The sequence below is a fragment of the Leptinotarsa decemlineata genome, unplaced genomic scaffold (assembly GCF_025532065.1).
Source record: "Leptinotarsa decemlineata unplaced genomic scaffold, Ldec_3_MD MMD2_tig00026358_RagTag_RagTag, whole genome shotgun sequence".
In the NCBI taxonomy this organism is placed as follows: Eukaryota; Metazoa; Arthropoda; class Insecta; order Coleoptera; family Chrysomelidae; genus Leptinotarsa; species Leptinotarsa decemlineata.
Window position 1 is genome coordinate 8,999,411 of NW_027412703.1, and position 20,156 is coordinate 9,019,566.

Consider the following 20,156-nt stretch of genomic DNA (forward strand, 5'->3'; position numbering starts at 1 on the left):
GTATCAATCAATAACTCTTTCTTCAAAGTCAAAGATTATGAAAAAATGATATTTATTTGAAGATATGACATTTGTCAAACCCAAAATAATTTTATACATGTTTAACCTTCTCCGTCAGTTTATATGTTCAATTTATTGTTTTTATTTCATTTTTACTATAAGTATGATTTGTAATGTTTTTCGATGGCAAAAAAACTAACAACTCAATAAATTATAGGCCCCGAAGAAGCTTCCCACTAGAAGCGACAGCTTGGCAAAGTAGAGCAGAGTTCTGATTTTTTATTTTTTGACTGAGAGAACCCGTTAATCCATTTTCTCTACACCCGTACTCTAACAATACACTTATTTGACCATAATCCGTTTCATAATGATATCCATTATGATACAGATTTTTCATAACGATACAGATTATCAACCAATAAAAACCCATAATTTTTCAATCAAGAATCCTGTTCCTTTGTTTGTCCTAGATTCTAACCTAAGTAACTAATTGCTTTATTTGTCAAAATCAGTTTTCATATTACCTACCTATATTATCAAAATGTCTGAAAACAGCGATTTAGAAGGAATACCATCGACTCCAATATTTTTAAAAGATCAGATTAATTACAGTTGTTATATTCAATATAAATATAATTAGAATCTTTATAGTTTTCATATATCCATGATAATACCATTAAGTTTGTGTTTTTTTTTTAATATGAGTTAATTACTGTAAATGTGTTCAATACAAATATAATATTTATAGTTTTTCATTATTTATCGGGTTTAGAAAAAATAGCGTATGCAACTCTCATGTAATTGTTATTAATACACTCGCATATACCATACAAAACTCGCCTTCGGCTCGTTTCGTATCCCGGTTAATGCTCGTGTCTTAATAACCATCATTACATGATCGTTGCATAATATACTATTGCTGTACATTTCTCCAGTCGCTAAGATCATCCACTTTATACCGGCACAGCACAGCACGGCGCTGTCCGTCGCCTGATTGCGACGGGTAGTAGCATCGCCAACTTGTCCAGCGACAACCAGCATACTGAAGGTGCTGTTTGTTCTATTTCAAGGGAAATACTCACAAAAAAGAATGTTGTCGGTCCATCCCATTTATCAAAAGAGGGCAAATCTGGGAGAGTTTCATCATCTTTTCAACGATCTGAAAGAAGACGGGGAGAAATTTTTCCAATATTTCCGATCGGAGAGCTGGAATCCTTACTTCGTCGAATGAGAAATAGGAGAATAGGATTTTTTCAGTAACGATGTTAACATTGTATTAGGGCGTTTGCTTGGAATATAATGTTTCAAAATATTTACCAAAGATTTGAAAGGGTTATATTTTTAGGAGTGATTAATTTTTTGGGAAAGAAAGTTTTTGGCTTTCTACTACTCCATCTGATACAAAAAAATGGATGAGAGAATCTTCCAAAGAAAGGAAGGATTAATCAATTTGAAAATAAGTAACTCTATACATGGATGTGTAGATCATGCAAAGAAGTAACTTTCAGACACAAACTGAAAGAACGTCCTCCTGAAACAGCTACTTTCATATAAACATTGAATTAAACGAAAGAAAAAATTCTTTCGAAACAAATACTTCTATATGAACACTGAATTATACAGAAGATACTTTTCTCTATTCAGTTTGTATATCGAACATTCGTGGAGGAATAAGAATCAGATATCATTCACATGAGTTCTACTTTAAATGAATGGTAATAAATTGTACTCACATGGAACACTGTCACAGATCAAGCTTATTCCGTGACATTCAAAATCGTAATTCATTAATGAAGTGTGTGTATTTTCTATAATGTTATCCAATTTGGTACTGAAGAGCCTTAGGGCAAGTGTCTTAAGGCGAAACACGTGTATACCAGTTAGGGTGATAGTGTTCCATGTGAGTACAATTTATTACCATTCATTCAAAGTAGAACTCATGTGAATGATATCTGATTCTTATTCCTCCACGAATGTTCGATATACAAACTGAATAGAGAAACGTATCTTCTGTATAATTCAGTGTTCATATAGAAGTATTTGTTTCGAAAGAATTTTTTCTTTCGTGTAATTCAATGTTTATATGAAAGTAGCTGTTTCAGGAGGACGTTCTTTCAGTTTGTGTCTGAAAGTTACTTCTTTGCATGATCTACACATCCATGTATAGAGTTACTTATTTTCAAATTGATTAATCCTTCCTTTCTTTGGAAGATTCTCTCATTCATTTTTTTGTATCAGATGGAGTAGTAGAAAGACAAAAACTTTCTTTCCCAAAAAATTTACCAAAGCTATTTGGAACCTCAGCCCCATTGAGTTTCATATTATTGTATTCAAAGAACTAAGGTGGTGAAGAATTATTTTTGTTATTTTTTGTATACGTATACACAAACGGTTGAAATGTCACTCCACAGTGAGATTTTTACTTGAAATTTCGCAAATCCGCAACACGTGTTTCGCTATACGATAGTATTTTTTGACGTCACAATATCTACGATTTTATGAACTTTCAAGTGAAAATCCCACACCAAAGTATGTTTTTTGAATACGTTATAATGAATTTCTATCAAGTATCGGTCAATTCTATCATATATTCGTTCGAAATATTCGTCGTCTGAATCTTCAGTATCTCAGATATTTACCAAGAAAATCATCTATAGGTATATCAAACTTTATTGAAGTATTCATATAATTGTTAAGTAATTGAAAACGACTCCAGTTGAAAAATCGTATAAGATTCAATACCCAATGAGGACACATAATTTGTCCACTAAACAATTTCGACGTTTCGAAACTCTCTTCATCCTAGCTTCTTGCTTGAATTCTCTCCATGCTGTGTTTTCTGTCATATCCTTAGGCCCCCAAGATTCATGTGAAAGCATCGACTCCAGAACCTGAAAATAAATCGAGAGTGAGAATGAGGGATAGCAAATTTGATTTCAAAAAAATGAAGGATGGAAATCCGTATATACGTCAAATACAAAATTAGTCATCGGAAGAGTGCCACGAATAAAAGAGATATCAAAAATTGTTTAAAGATATCAAAAATTGTTTTGAGACAGTAAGAGGGAAAGTTTCGAAACTGCAGTGGTTCATAACTGATCCTCGACACTCATCACTTCAATCTACGAACTCTTTGAAGAAAGAAACATAACAGAAATTGGTCAAAAATCAAAGAACAATGACTAGTAGAATTAAAAAAATGTGAGGAAATCCGAAATGAAATTGAATAAAAAAAAGGTGAACAATAATCGAAATGTTAATCATATACTTGGGAGAAAACACTTTTTGGCTTTCTACTTCTCCATGTTTCCACAAACAATGTGGAAAACATCCAAAGGAAATATTTGTAGATCATGCACAAAAAATACTACTTTTGAAACTTTTCTAAAAGGACAAAACACAAGTACTACAGGAAAATCCATGAGGTACTCTCAGAGCGGTACCTGTGCGGAAGTATCGATTCACATTGGATTTGAAACGCTGGAGATTATATCCATTTGGAAAAACGTTGCCGGGAAATCAATCTCACGTAAGCGCAGTTCTCCAGATGGAGCAGTTCTTAAGCAATGAAGTTCGTGGTGTACTGAGTTGAACTTCATAACGATAAGCAGCCACAGTCCGTCACGTATCCATGATATGTACCACTCTTGGTGGGATCAAATGTGCCATGTCATCTCGTTAGGAATCACACGTTAAAACGTAAGACCTCGTTAATCTTTAGCTCGCACAAGTTTCGACTTCTGAGGTTTGTCGTTCGTAGAAGTACGACAGCTGGTTAACGGAAAACAGATTTTAAACAGAAACAAAAACTTGAACACTTTCCGTGAAAGTATCTATAGAAGAGAGACAAATCTCCAACCTTTTTCGATGTTCCTGGCAATCAAGGTTGTACGTGATGTTCGCGTACTTTAAGGTATGTTTGGAGGCAGAGCTCCATTCATGAGAACAATACTCCATAGAAGGTATGATCTGAGCTTTATAAAGCAACAAAATTTTCTGAGGTGTGTAAAGTTTTCTGCTTCGGAACAGTGTTCCAAGCTTTTGAAAAGCAGCCTCTGCAAATTCAGTGACATGATTGTGTCAAGACATATTGGTATTCATTTCAACCCCCAACATAATAATAATAATAATAAATAAATAAATTTATTTATCCTTAAAAGATCATTCACATGATTTAGGATGTGTCATGAAATACAACACAGAAAACAGTGAAAACAATAGATAAGTAAAATCTACGTGTTACATTATTCATTTCATTGTAGGGCAATAATCTGAAACATTGTAAAAACATGACTCTACTAAGTGTGATTTCAATTTGGCCTTTAATTTCATGAAATTTTGTTCACCCTCAATGCTGATAGGAAGACACTTATAAAATTTGATGCCAGTAAAATTTGAAGATTTCTCGTACAACGAGCTGGTATGTTTTGGGATCCTGAGTAGGTTACCGTTTCTAGTAGGGTACTGGTGCATGTCTGAATTCAATTTGAATTTTTCAATATTTTGTTCAACATATAATATTATTTAATATATATAAATCGATGAAAGTGTAAGAATTCTACTCTTTCCAAAGTGATTTTAACATATTTCATTATGTGGAAGATTGTATATGAGTCGTATCATTTTTTTTGCAATAAAAATACTATAGAAGCATCGACTGCATTCCCCAAAGCAATACATTGTTTGAGATATGACAATAAGCTATACCATAGTAAACACTTAGCAGAAAAAATATTCATTAGCTGTAAAATCGCATAGTAACTACTACGTAACTTTTCAATGACATAATTAATGTGGGTCTTCCAGCTCATGTCTCCATCGAGATATACTCCCAAAAACTGTGTATGCTCTGAAAACTCAATATTGGGAGAGGTGTTCAGTGGCTCATAGGCCGTCACTTTATTGGAAAATTGAATACATACCGTTTTTTCGCAGTTGATAATTGAAGAATTCCTACGAAACCAGTACGAGAATTCTTCAGTCAAAATTTGGAGTTTATCCTCCAGTTCTTCGAGAAGTTGGCCTCCGTCGCTATTGCCATGTCATCCGCATATAGAATGATATTGCTGGAACTTACGTGACGTGGCATGTCATTTATATAGCACAGCAAAATCAATGGCACCAATATGGAAGCGTGAGGAACACCTAGTTCCATTTCTTTTAGAGAAGATTTACATCCTGCGATATTTACTGATATTTTTCAATGTTTTAAATATGAGGACAGCCTTGACAAGAAATTATCACGGAATCCAATACTCTCTGATTTAGATAAAGTAACATTTGTATTTATTGAATCAAAAGCCTTTGATAGATCGAAAAAAAGTGCGCCCACGTACTTTTTTTGATCCAGCGAGGAATATTTGAAATTGGAAAGTGAAACAGCCGCACTCTCCGTTGATGTACCTGGCAGGAAACCATTTTGGTGATCAGTGATAATTTTATATTCATCCAGAAAGGAGAGCATTTTACTGTGGATACATTTCTCAACAATTTTGCTGATGACTGACAGTACCGTAATGGGTCTGTAATTGTCAACTAGATGGGGGTCACCTTTTTTAAAAATAGGGGTAACAACACCGATTTTTAAATATTCCGAAGAGACTCCTGATTCAATTGATACGTTTATCAAATGAGCTAATGGCTCGGCTATACATGGCCCAATACTTTTAATTACTCTGGTGGAAATGCAACCAACGCCCATGAAATTTACATTTCTGAGAGAACGAATTATTTCAAGTACTTCAAGACTAGACACTGGAAGAAAATAAAACGTATTTTCTATATACGTTGATGTGAAATTTTCCAAATTCAAATTCGTGAAATACGTTTGTATTGCCTTCTTTACTGAAGATGCAAAATGTTCAGCAAAGACTGTGACAATATGCTGTTTTTTATTGAAAATTTTTCCTCCGACACTGATTTCATTTAATTGATTTGGTTTTGATTGGGTCCCTAAGTTTTTGTTGATAGTTTTCCATATATATTCCTGTTTTTTTTGTGGAACTCATTTCATTTAATATATTTTGGAAATGCGCTTTTTAAGAATCATTCATCTTAAGATTGTATTCATATCTTCAAGATTATAGGTCGTGGGGGTGGTTTTATTGATTTTAACAATCTTGAAGAGCTTCGTGGTAAAGTTCGTAGTGTAACAATTTTCAAAAATATGTTTGTACTTGCTTATACGTACAATATCATTCAATTTGAATTTGAGTTTACTTTGTTTTCCTCCTATTCCTTTGATACCTTTGAATTTCAATTTTGTTGTTGAATCAAAATTGATGGGTGCCATACCTATTGTACGATGAACTGATATCTATTAGTTATAGTTGGAAGAATATCAAGCCATTTGTGGTGACCTCTCATCGAAAATTCCTTGTAGAGCCATGCCTTTATTGTACGAATCACTCTTTCTGCTATAGCCGCCTTCTTTGTGCTAAATGTTGAATAATGATTGATATTATATTCTCGCATGAGAGATGAGAAGCTTCTATTGAAAAATTCTTTCCCTTGATCACTTTGTATATGTTTGGGGGAAAATTTGGCTTCCTTTAGTACATGTTCCATTGCATCAGTTATTGTACTACCTGTTATATTTTTAACTGCTACAGTCCACAGATATTTTGAGTAACAATCAATCACTACAAGTATATATTGGTATCCTTTATTACTTTTTGCATAAGGTTGTAGTTCAGCTAGATCTATTTGTCATAGATCTGCAAAACTTTTGATGGTGGTTATTCTCCTACGAAAATTACGTCTTGCAGGTCTATGTAATTCATTAACAACTTGTCGTTTGACATCACTTATTTCATTAGTCATTCTATTTCAAAATGATAAAAGGGAAAAGTTGATAATGTTACTGCATTGGATGATGATATGATAGTGATCATTACTTGTGGATATACCAATATATTATACCTTCTTCACGTAATTCTTCAATTATTGAAATCATTTCATTGTCATGTCCAGTATGCCCAGCTGACTTTGAAGCTACCAATAGTCGTAGATGAGCAACTAACTCTCGCTGAATTCCAGTACACATTCCAGTACACATAATTCACAGGTTTAGAATTATATGTTTTCGCCATTTTCTTTCGTTTGAGTGCTCCACCAATTTTACTTCTACTCCTTATTGGATATTGTCGTGAGTCTAATAGTGATTTGATAACTTCACGAAATTTTTTTGAATTTGTGTTTTTAAAACCATTCTTCAGATGAAATTGTTTATATGGAGCATTCGTTATTTTCAATATTTTGGAATATACTTGACGAGTTTCTCCATTATCAACATCTTGCGGATTCTTCAAAAAGATCATATCATACAAGTCTGGACTACCTGAGCATTCATATTTTTTCACTTTATTAGCATCCCAAAATGAAATGTTTCCATCTTTGAAATGTATCACTAGACTTCCCATTTTCAGCTTTTGTGTAATAGAATCCATACGTACACCAAATGTTCCATCATATGCTGGATTTCTAGATTTTACATTATTCAAATGTTTCGCCAAAACTTCTTCACGAATTTCAATCATATTAGGTGAGGAGTCATAATCCGAGGAATCGATGTGGGTCGATGATGGTGTTTCGAATAGAGTTGTTCTCATATCGTCTTGAAGTGTGCTCACAGATGATACACTACCAAAAGATTGTTTTCTTCCTATTGGAGTACTCATGGGATAATTTGAAGTAGATTGAACATTTCCATGTTTTGACGATAACATTGATGATTTCGAAGCAGCGTTTGATGATATAACATTCAACGGTTTCGTTATGAGCTCATACAATTTTTCAAGTGTCTGCCTGACAGCTTCTGTTGTCTCTACTAGTTGAGACATTCAGCTAATAAATTCGTCAAGGACCGTCTGTTATTACTTGCAATGGTGTATAGATATGAAAGGGTTAAACATTGCACAGAGCGGTAAAAGCACCTAATACGTGGCCAAAAATAAATTGTCACTTTTTCTAAATGTTATTGATTGAAATTGACATATTATGATATTTTTTATAAAAAACAAATCAATAATGAAGATGAAAAAATATATTTTTTTGTATTGAAAAAAGGTTTATTACATAAGACAAAGGCAGTGAATAACATTATTAGAAATAAATCAAACTACAAAAAAATATGGATCTTATTAGCATACTCAACAAATTTCACTTCAACATAAGTTTTAATGAATATTGTTCCCGAGGAAGGTTGTCATCCAATTTAAAAAACTGCTTAGCATCAGCACCAAATGGTTGCTTTGTTTTGTTTTGTTTTCGCCTCAAGCTACTAAGATATGGATCCGAAGTGAGCAAAAGTCGATTAAGTATATCTCCGTTGCACTCTCTTCTGGAAAACTTTCTGGAAAAACTCTCTCTGTACCATCGGAAATGTTTATTTCGAGCTTCCGCAACTTCTTCCGATAATTGTCCAATCGGTAACAAGGCATGAGCTATAACGCTTGATGAGTGGACCAATATATTGTTAGTGTTGCCATACCCAACCTAAGGAATATTCAAGAGTGATCCCAACTAACATTAAAATGTTTTTGAATTTGTTTATTTGCATTTTTGTCGGTTACGCGATCCTTGTAGATCCTTCAAAAGTCCCAACGACTTTTGAAGTTCATCACTTTTTTCCGGGGGACATTTGGTTATCTCAACCAATCTTTCTTTCAAATCCTGGAGCTTTCTGTCAAGCAGTCACTGTGGACTTACTCTAAAAAGCTCGTGTAGTTTTTATCTTGTCATAGATATAACAGAAGGTCCACAATCTGTATCAATTGATGAAATATCTCTTTAAACTATAATTTTGCGTAAATTTCAACAGAAAAATTCTATGGAATATGAATACTCGTGAATGATTTTGCTTCATAAACTTATACTAGAAACTTTCAAGTGTCATGAAACGTAAATATTATTTTGTTGGAATTAGTTGCATTGAAATGTTTAAAATATTCACGATTGCTGAAGAATGACGAAAAATACAAGTTTTTTTCTATACGAATTATTTTACACTCTATATTCGAAAATAAAGCCTATTAAATAAAACCTATGTATCTTAAAATGTAGTGCATACCTTGACCAACAGCATCCATAGCAATTTTTTCACCAATATAACACAAATTATGAATTAATAAATAAGCAAACAAATGAGATTCAAGGGGTTATTTAAAACACATGCTCAGTGAACAAACGCTAGGTTTCAACTGCTCTTATGTGACAAGTAATGGACATACACAGGTAACGATGGTCACAAAGGATGACCCATTTATCTATGTATCCTAATTGCCATTATTACCTGTGCCAATTGAAGTTGACAAATTTCATTTATGACCAAGTTTTAGGTGATTTTGCCGCTCTTTGCATTGTTAATTATTTTAATTTATTGTATTTGTCTTAGAATGTTGTAAGATGAAACTGCAGTAACGTTAGTTGCAATTACGAGCGGTACTGAAAAACAAACCGTTCCATTTCTTATTTTTGGAAATGATATTTTTCGGTGAAAAGTGTTGGCTACTCGATTCTCCATCTTTATTCGAAATAATGTGAAAATCACTATGAGAAAAAAATTAAGCAATCAATTTCGAGTAGAACGTCAAAACTTTTTTTACCGAAAGTCGATATCACCTAAATATATATCTCCTTTCAAATCAAACAAAATTTTTCAAATTCTCTCAGACAAAAATCCATTTTCATTCATAAACTACCTGCGATATGATAGAAAATGGCATCAAAAATCAATATTCGGAACGGTATCATTTTCATCACGCACTAAGTCATCATAAATATCCCCATCAACTTTAGATCATTCTCTCATCAAATTTCTAAAATTCTACCTGTACCTGTTTAACTCGTCTCCTATTGGCTGAATTTACCAGTAATCACTCACAAACCATCTATAAAAGCATTACCAGGTACGCAGCCCCTCATTCAAAGTTTGATAGAATACGGTGATAGTTATAAATTGAAAATACATGTGCGAGAATTGTTTATTTTTCCGAAAATCCAAGTTCCAGAAGAAATACGCTCCTTTTTTACGCTCTCATCATCTGTTTTACATTTTTCAAAATGAGTTCACGAAGAGGACCATCGACGACATTCTACGGCCGAGAAAAACAACGCTGCAAGAAAAGACTATATCCGCGTATTTGGACGGCGAGCTCTCTTCAGTGCACGGGATATGTGTCTGAGGTGAACCGCAAACGAGGAATGAGTACCATATCGAGTTTTCATATGGGGTTGACATCACGGAGAATCGAGCAAATATTGACACCCCAGCTCAACACTTTTTCAAATTTCGAGTATTTATTCGTAACATTGCTTCAAAATTATTTGATCACATTCGACGAAATGGCAAGCCTAGGATACACTACTCCGATTGATATAGAACGTTTCTATTCCCAAGTCTATAGGTATTCCACCGGAAAAGTCTCCTCGATTTCCGGTTCTTCAAACTTCACGACAGCCAGCAACAATGAACTCTCGAACTATGATTCTGCAGGATATCTTCGGAGACAGTCAGACTGTTATCACTATTCGAGGATATGCTGTAGGTGCGGTAAGACATTCTACACAACAGCTGATTTCTACATCACAGCTGAAAGATGTTGCTATCATTGGGGCAAACTGCGGCGATCGGTTCACCCACAAGATTCTACTCGTTGCCAGATGACTCACGAATGCTGTAGAAGGCCGCCAGGTTCGATTGGATGTACCGAAAGTCGCCTTCACGTTTGGAAAGGAACAACCGAAACTTATGACGATTACGTTTTCACGACACCCAGTCGAAATCCCCGTCTATATGGAACTTATGGTGTTTATGCTCTGGACTGCGAAATGTGTTACACAGTAAAAGGCCTTGAAGTAACAAGAGTTACTATAGTTGACTCGAATGGAAGATGTGTATATGAGTCGTTTGTGAAACCTCTTCATGAAATCGTTGACTACAACACACTTTTTTCCGGGATAACGGCCGAAGACATAATTCGAGGTCCTACTAACAGCCTGGCTGAGGTGCAGAGGGATTTGATGAGCTTCATATCAGCAGACACGATATTGATTGGTCACGGCTTGGAGAATGATTTACGAGCCTTGAAAATCGTGCACTACAAAATTGTGGATACCGCATTTACATTCCCCCACTACAGAGGACTACCTTTTCGTAGATCACTGAAAGATTTGATTTCGGAAATCCTCCGAGATGATATACAGTGTAGTTCGAAGGGCCACGATAGTCGTGAGGACGCTACGGCTTGCATGCGGCTTATGTTATGGCGAGTAAGGATAGAATTTCCAGGTTATCTGTAGTCTTTAAGAACGAAGAAGGAGCGTGCTCATTATGCTTCCGGAAATGGCAACGGAGTGCAAAATGCAATGACAGCATTCATTGTTTTGTAACGTTATTTTCCAATAAAACCTTTGATCTGTATTGTATTTCTCAATTCTTCATTCAAATCCTTCAATGGGTCGTACCTACTCACGAAAAATTTTAGTGCCCATAGTAATTTCATCGAATTCATCTTGAATTCATGACATTATTTTCTAATGACACTTTCGAACTGGTATGACATTTCTATAAATTGATTGAATTTTGACATAATTTAGTAATAGAACAAAGACACTTTCGGGATTTTCCAAAAAAAAGAATGTGGTAGTGGCATTCTGGCCACATGCTAGTTTAACTTATATCCTTTTCATTATCGAAAATAAAGCGGACGCAATGGTGGAATCTGGAGTTTATAAACTTGAAAATCCGGAGTGTGATAGTGATGCGGGATAATGTGGCTGAAATTTCTCAAAACGGTATACTGAACATGGAAGGTCCTTCAGACTAGTTGAAAATAAATCGACGTTTTCGAACCAATCCTTGGAATACAGCGACCGTATCTGAACGATACAAAAACTGCACTGTGCAGGCAAATATTTGGAATCCTTGGGAATTCATAAGCATCATCATTGCGGATGTAACCGTCTACATGACTGAATCGACCTGGTTGGTTTCCAGATTAGCGTACCCACATTGTTACAGGTGAACATTCAGCTAATAAATTCGTCAAGGGCCGTCTGTTATTACTTGCAATGGTGTATAGATATGAAGGGGATAAACATTGCACAGAGCAGTAAAAGCACCTAAAACGTGGCCAAAAATAAATTCTCACTTTTTTAAATTTTGTTGATTGAAATTGACATATTGTGATATTCTTTATAAAAAAAGACAAATCAATAACGAAGATGAAATGAAATATTTCTTCGTATTGAAAAAAGGTTTACTATAAGAATCTTCGTGAAGTGTTACCGTAATAAGTGTTGCCATACCCAACCTTAAGAATATCCACGAGTATTCCCAACTTGTCATTAAAATCTTTTTGAATTTGTTCATTTGTATTTTTGTCGGTTACGCGATCCTTGTAGAGTTTGCCATGTAGTAAAATCTCACCATTGAACCATTCGTGGTCTTTTCCTGTAAAACGACTTTCTGTACTATTACAAGCAAGCCATTTACGTTTATATACCACTTTAAAAGACCCAACGACTTTTTGAAGTGCATCACTTTTTCCCGGGGGACATTTGGTTATCTCAACCAATTTTTTTTCCAAATCCTGGAGCTTTCTGTCAAGCAGTCACTGTGGACTTGCTCTGAAAATTTCGTGTAGAAGGTCCACAATCTGTAACAATTGATAAAATATCACTTAAAACTATAATTTTGCGTAAATTTCAACAGAAAATTTCTATGAAATGTGAATACTTGTGAATGATTTTGCTTCATAAACTTATTCTAGAAATGTTGAAGTGTCATAAAACGTAAGTATTATTTTGTTGCAATTAGTTGCACATGTTTAGAATATCCACGATTGCTGAAGAATGGAGAGAAAGTTTCTTTCGATACAAATGATTTCACACTCTATATTCCAAAATGAAGCCTATTAAATAAAACTTATGTATCCTTAAACGTAGTACATACCTCGACCAACAACATCCATAGCAATTTTTTTCACAAATATGAAACAAATTATGAATTGATAAATAAGCAAACAGATGAGATTTGAGGGGTTATTTGAAACACATGCTTAGTGAACAAACGCTAGGTTTCAACTGCTCTCATGTCACAAATAATGGACATACACAGGTAACGATGGTCACAAATGTTAACTCATTCACCTACCTATCCTAATGTTCATTATTACCTGTGTCAATTGAAGTTGACAAATTTCATTATTGGTCAGGTTAAAGATGATTTTACCGCTCTGTGCTTCGTTAATTATAAGGAAAATTTCGAAATTGATCATTTACAGTGAACTATATAAGAACTGATGCCGAAACATTCGTTTGAACATAGGGTTGCAAAACTGGGTATTTGGATTGAAGGTGGGATATATTCACTCAAATACATATACTGAAACCACCAAATACCTTTGATTAGTTCAATATCTCAGGATGAGCAACTTATATTCCGAGCACAGAAACAAACTTCTGAAATACTGAGTTAATATTGAACTAACTATCCAATGATAATGATAATAGAGTTTTCTTTTCAAAATCTCATATAAAACTATAATTATAATATATAAACAAAAATTATGAAACAAATACAACTTAACGAATGGAAGCAGTCACTAAGATTCTGAAGACCTGGTCATATTTCGTGAAATAAAAAATTCGGGAAAAAAGTTTTTATAGTTTTTGTAAGGGAATGTACTTAGGGTGAAGTGGGGTAATTGCGTACTTGGGGCAAATGTGTACTCATTTGAAAAAAGGAGTAAAAACTGAAGCTAGTTGCTATCAGTGGCGCCATTTGGAAGCCTGTAGTTCAGTGAGCACTTCTCAGATGGCTGCACATATGTCCAGATAATAAGGCTTTATCAATCTGCCTCCATTTTGTCAGGTGTTTTTTTTTTCGTTATGAATCATATTTCGTGGACTTCTGTTTACAGTGCTGCAGGATCACCATTTTCAGCTAGATTTGATTAGTTCTTGGATAAATCACTTGAAGGTAAGTTGTTTTATTCATTAATGGCTGCAGATTAGTTAAATTAATGTTTACCTGTACATAATGTTGGGGTATACATTTACCCCGGTTTGTTTTCAGTCACGGGGTAAATGTGTATTTTTTCCTGGGGTAAATACAAAATATGTGGCAAATGTGTACAAAAGAGCAGTTAAGGACAAAAAATTCTGTATATGATTTTTTTATTTCTGAATTTTCCAGTGGAAGCTATGCACTTTTTTTGTTGCCCACCTTCTGTCCTCTCTTAATTAGCACAGTTTACAGAGGTGAAAACAAAGTACAAAGCATAGGAGTAAAAGGTAAAAAACGTCTTTAAGAACATGTCAAAATTTGTATCTTGGAAGGTAAGAAAAAGGAATTATAGTGGCAAGTCCTGGCCAAAATGGGGATAGAAAATTTGAGTGAGACCTCCAGCAACTCTGCTAACCCATGTTGTAGTTTGCTGCTTGAACTGTGGTTTTCGATAGAAGCTAACGATGAATTTTCCACTGAAGTATGTAGGATACTAGGTCCTGACTGTGGCACAGGTTGAGTCGAAGTGGAAGGTGTGGGGAGATCTGAAATGTTTTCTCGAGAGCTTTGTTGGTGGCGGTCCCATCTTTCCAGTGCTTGAGGGTCAAATTTGTTTCTTGGAACTACATCCCGGTTGAAAGGGCTGATGCCACATCCCTCAAATCCACTTTTTATCATATCGTCTGACAACTGTAACCATGTCTGTCCCAACATGATTGAAAACTCTTTTTTGCTTACTTTCCGTCCTAATTTTTTTCTTTGCCAAGTGACGAGTTATTCGTCCCATTTAACTTTGAACGAACGAAATACTGCCTTGTCTAATGGCTGCAGAAAATGAGTAGTGTGGGGAGGGAGTTTGAGAATAATGACATTTTCTTCCAGAGCCTCTTCAATCACTTCAGGACTAACGTGAGTGTAATGCCCATCATAAATTACCAACACTGGTCTCTCTGACCCTAGTGCAGGTATCAAATGTTTCTTAAAATGATTATTGAATATTTCAGTCGTTATCCAGCCATTGTCACTTGCTGTGTATGAGGTCCTTGGATACCCTAATCCTACATGAGCTAACCATTCATCCCAGACATTTTTAGCTTTAAATATTATGAGGGGAGGAGCCTTCGAGCCATCTGCGTTACATGCTGCCAGTACTGTCGTATTATCTTTCCCCCCCTAGTAATACGGGATGAGGGAGTGTTCTTGGTACCAACAACTTTGGTGCGTGAAGGGTCAGAGCAAAATGATGACTCATCTAAATTCCATATCAACTGGGGCTTGTCATGCAGTTTATATTGGGTCAAAAGTCCTTCCAACAAGTCTAAATATTCTCACACTACAAACGGATCGGTCATCTTTTTCCTTACATATTCCAGGGGTTCAGGTTTTTTTATTGATAACCTATGACGAGCTTAGAAATTAAGGAACCAGTCTTCGCCTGGGCGGTTGTCAGTAAAAGGGGTTTTCATTTTGTTTGACTCAACATACAACTTAACTACTTCCAAAACTTCCTTTCTTGACAAACCGAAACCCCATTTTTCCATTGTCTTCAAGCCGAAGCGAGTTTTTCTTCTTCAGCTGCTGGAATCGCAGTCGTTCTACCTCGAACACAACCTTTTTCCTTACCTCTAGTACCGTTAAGTCTTGAATCCAACGTCATCCTCGGAATGCCATAAAGCTGGTGTGCTCTGTGGGCAGTCATAGTAACTCGACGAATGTCTTCAAGTACTTGGTCCAGTAACTCAGTGCTGTACTTCTTAGGAATGTTCTTTGCAACAAATTTTCGAAGCATCTTCTTCCTGATAACAAATAGAATCAATTAATTTATTGTGAGGAGGTCAATCAAACATTTGGGAACAAAAATATAAGCCTGATAAGATTGTAAAAGTCCAATAAGGAGTGGGTGAATGTGTATTCTATGTAAATTTTGCTTGGGGTAAATGTGTACTGTAGTACACATTTACCCCAGGAAAAAATACACATTCACCCCGTGACTGAAAACAAACCGGGGTAAATGTATACCCCAACATTATGTACAAGTAAACATTAATTTAACTAATCTGCAGCCATTAATGAAGAGAACAACTTACCTTCAAGTGATTTATTCAAGAACTGATCAAATCTATTTAAAATGGTGATCCTGCAGCACTGTAAACAGAAGTCCACGAAATGTGATTCATAACGGAAAAAAAAACACCTGACAAAATGGAGGCAGATTGATGAAGCCTTATTATCTGGACATAGGTGCAGCCATCTGAGAAGTGATCACTGAACTAAAGGCTTCCAAATGGCGCCACTGATAGCAGCTAGCTTCAGTTTTTCCCCCTTTTTTCAAATGAGTACACATTTGCCCCAAGTACGCAATCACCCCACTTCACCCTAAGTACATTCCCTTACAAAAACTATAAAAACTTTTTTCCCGAATTTTTTATTTCAGGAAATATGACCAGGTATTCAGAATCTTAGTGACTGCTTCTATTCGTTAAGTTGTATTTGTTTCATAATTTTTGTTTATATATTATAATTATAGTTTTATATAAGATTTTGAAAAGAAAACTCTATTATCATTATCATTGGATAGTTAGTTCAATATTAACTCAGTATTTCAGAAGTTTGTTTCTGTGCTCGGAATATAAGTTGTTCATCCAGAGATATTGAACTGTTCAAACGTATTTGGTGGTTTCAGTATATGTATATGAGTGAATATATCCCACCTTCAATTCAAATACCCAGTTTTGCAACCCTATGTTCAAACGAATGTTTCGGCATCAGCTCTTATATAGTTCACTGTAAATGATCAATTTCGAAATTTTCATTTTTCCTTATAATTAACGAAGCACAGAGCGGTAAAATCATCTTAAACCTGACCATAAATGAAATTTGTCAACTTCAATTGACACAGGTAATAATGGACATTAGGATAGGTAGGTAAATGAGTCATCATTTGTGACCATCGTTACCTGTGTATGTCCATTATTTGTGACATGAGAGCAGTTGAAACCTAGCGTTTGTTCACTAATTATGTTTCAAATAACCCCTCAAATGTCATTTGTTTGCTTATTTATTGATTCATAATTTGTTTCATATTTGTGAAAAAAATTGCTCTGGATGTTGTTGGTCGAGGTATGTACTACGTTTTAGGATACATGAGTTTTATTTAATAGGCTTCATTTTGGAATATAGAATGTGAAATCAATTGTATCGAAAAAAACTTTTTCTCCATTCTTCAGCAATCGTGGATATTTTAAACATGTGCAACTAATTGCAACAAAATAATACTCACGTTTTATGACTCTTCAACATTTCTAGAATAAGTTTATGAAGCGAAATCATTCACAAGTATTCACATTTCATAGAAATTTTCTGTTGAAATTTACGCAAAATTATAGTTTTAAGTGATATTTTATCAATTGTTACAGATTGTGGACCTTCTACACGAAATTTTCAGAGCAAGTCCACAGTGACTGCGTGACAGAAAGCTCCAGGATTTGGAAGAAAAATTGGTTGAGATAACCAAATGTCCCCCGGGAAAAAGTGATGAACTTCAAAAAGTCGTTGGGTCTTTTAAAGTGGTATATAAACGTAAATGGCTTGCTTGTAATAGTACAGAAAGTCGTTTTACAGGAAAAGACCACGAATGGCTCAATGGTGAGATTTTACTACATGGCAAACTCTACAAGGATCGCGTAACCAACAAAAATACAAATGAACAAATTCAAAAAGATTTTAATGACAAGTTGGGAATACTCGTGGATATTCTTAAGGTTGGGTATGGCAACACTAATTACGGTAACACTTCACGAAGATTCTTTCAGACAACTGAAGAAGCAGCTTCAATAACGGGCATCGACATGGAATTATTAAAAAGATTCAAATTAATATTGGAGGTTTTGTCGTCTGGCTTTGAAATAAACTCAAAAAAATGTTCTAGCTTCGCCAATAGTACACCAGAAATATACATAAATGTATACTCTTGGTAACCTGTCGTCTTACAGTACGCAAAATATTGGTCCACCCATCAAGCGTTATAGCTCATGCCTTGTTACCGATTGGACAATTATCGGAAGAAGTTGCGGAAGCTCGAAATAAACACTTTCGACAGTACAGAGAGAGTTTTTCTAGGAAGTTTTCCAGAAGAGAGTAGTAGGATCTTAGTAGGATCAGGCGAAAACGAACCAAAGCATCCATTTACTGCTGATGCTAAGCAGTTTTTTGAATTGGATGGCAGCCTTCCTTGGAAATAATATTCATTGAAACTTATGTTGAAGTGAAATTTGTTGACTATGCTAATAAGATCCATATTTTTTTGTAGTTTTATTTATTTATAATAATGTTATTCTTTGCCTTTGTCTTATTTTATGTCTTATATAGTAAACCTTTTTTCAATACAAAAAAATATTTTATTTCATCTTCGTTATTGATTTGTCTTTTTTTATAAAGAATATCACAATATGTCAATTTCAATCAACAAAATTTAAAAAAAGTGAGAATTTATTTTTGGCCACGTTTTAGGTGCTTTTACTGCTCTGTGCAATGTTTATCCCTTTCATATCTATACACCATTGCACGTAATAACAGACGGTCCTTGACGAATTTATTAGCTGAATGTTCACCTGTAGCAATGTGGGTACGCTAATCTGGAAACCAACCAGGTCGATTCAGTCATGTAGACGGTTACATCCGCAATGATGATGCTTATGAATTCCCAAAGATTCCAAATATTTGCCTGCACAGTGCAGTTTTTGTATCGTTCAGATTCGGTCGCTGTATTCCAAGGATTGGTTCGAAAACGTCGATTTATTCTCAACTAGTCTGAAGGACCTTCCATGTTCAGTATACCGTTTTGAGAAATTTCAGCTACATTAACCCGCATCACTATCACACTCCGGATTTTCAAGTTTATAAACTCCAGATTCCTCCATTGCGTCCGCTTTATTTTCGATGATGAAAAGGATATAAGTTAAACTAGCATGTGGCCAGAATGCCACTACCACATTCTTTTTTTTGGAAAATCCCGAAATTTTCTTTGTTCTATTACTAAATTATGTCCAAATTCAATCAATTTATAGAAATGTTATACCAGTTCGAAAGTGTCATTAGAAAATAATGTCATGAATTCAAGATGAATTCGATGAAATTACTACGGGCACCTATATATAATTTTTCGTGAGTAGGCATGACCCATTGAAGGATTTGAATGAAGAATTGAGAAATACAATACAGATCAAATGTTTTATTGAAAAATAACGTTACAAAACAATGAATGCTGTCATTGCATTTTGCACTCCGTTGCCATTTCCGAAAGCATAATGAGCACGCTCCTTCTTCGTTCTTAAAGACTACAGATAACCTGGAAATTCTACCCTTACTCGCCATAACATGAGCCGCATGCAAGCCGTAGCGTCCTCACGACTATCGTGGCCCTTCGAACTACACTGTATATCATCTTGGAGGATTTCCGAAATCAAATCTTTCAGTGATCTACGAAAAGGTAGTCCTCTGTAGTGGGGGAATGTAAATGCGGTATCCACAATTTTGTAGTGCACGATTTTCAAGGCTCGTAAATCATTCTCCAAGCCGTGACCAATCAATATCGTGTCTGCAGTTATGAAGCTCATCAAATCTCTCTGCACCTCAGCCAGGCTGTTAGTAGGACCCCGAATTATGTCTTCGGCCGTTATCCCGGAAAAAAGTGTGTTGTAGTCAACGATTTCATGAAGAGGTTTAACATACGACTCATATACACATCTTCCATTCGAGTCAACTATAGTAACTCTTGTTACTTCGAGGCCTTTTACTGTGTAACACATTTCGCAGTCCAGAGCATAAACACCATAAGTTCCATATAGACGGGGATTTCGACTGGGTGTCGTGAAAACGTAATCGTCATAAGTTTCGGTTGTTCCTTTCCAAACGTGAAGGCGACTTTCGGTACATCCAATCGAACCTGGCGGCCTTCTACAGCATTCGTGAGTCATCTGGCAACGAGTAGGATCTTGTGGGTGAACCGACCGCCGCAGTTTGCCCCAATGATAGCAACATCTTTCAGCTGTGATGTAGAAATCAGCTGTTGTGTAGAATGTCTTACCGCACCTACAGCATATCCTCGAATAGTGATAACGGTCTGACTGTCTCCAAAGATATCCTG

General features: G+C 35.3%; 2 protein-coding genes across 2 annotated transcripts in view; one reads left to right on the forward strand and one right to left on the reverse strand.

Moving 5' to 3' along the window:
• Window positions 1-2,654: 2,654 nt before the first annotated feature.
• The window catches only part of LOC111515807 (sodium-dependent nutrient amino acid transporter 1), an 82,681-nt gene continuing 65,179 nt past the window's right edge, over window positions 2,655-20,156 (reverse strand). Inside the window, exon 12 of the mRNA XM_074184837.1 lies at window positions 2,655-2,891. Within this exon, the coding sequence (XP_074040938.1) occupies window positions 2,736-2,891 (156 nt within the window). The 3' untranslated portion in view covers window positions 2,655-2,735. The remainder of the gene's footprint in view (window positions 2,892-20,156) is intronic.
• LOC111515289 (putative exonuclease GOR) lies at window positions 10,663-11,301 on the forward strand. Its single transcript, XM_074184649.1, has one exon. The coding sequence runs from the start codon at window positions 10,663-10,665 to the stop codon at window positions 11,299-11,301; it is 639 nt and encodes a 212-aa protein (XP_074040750.1).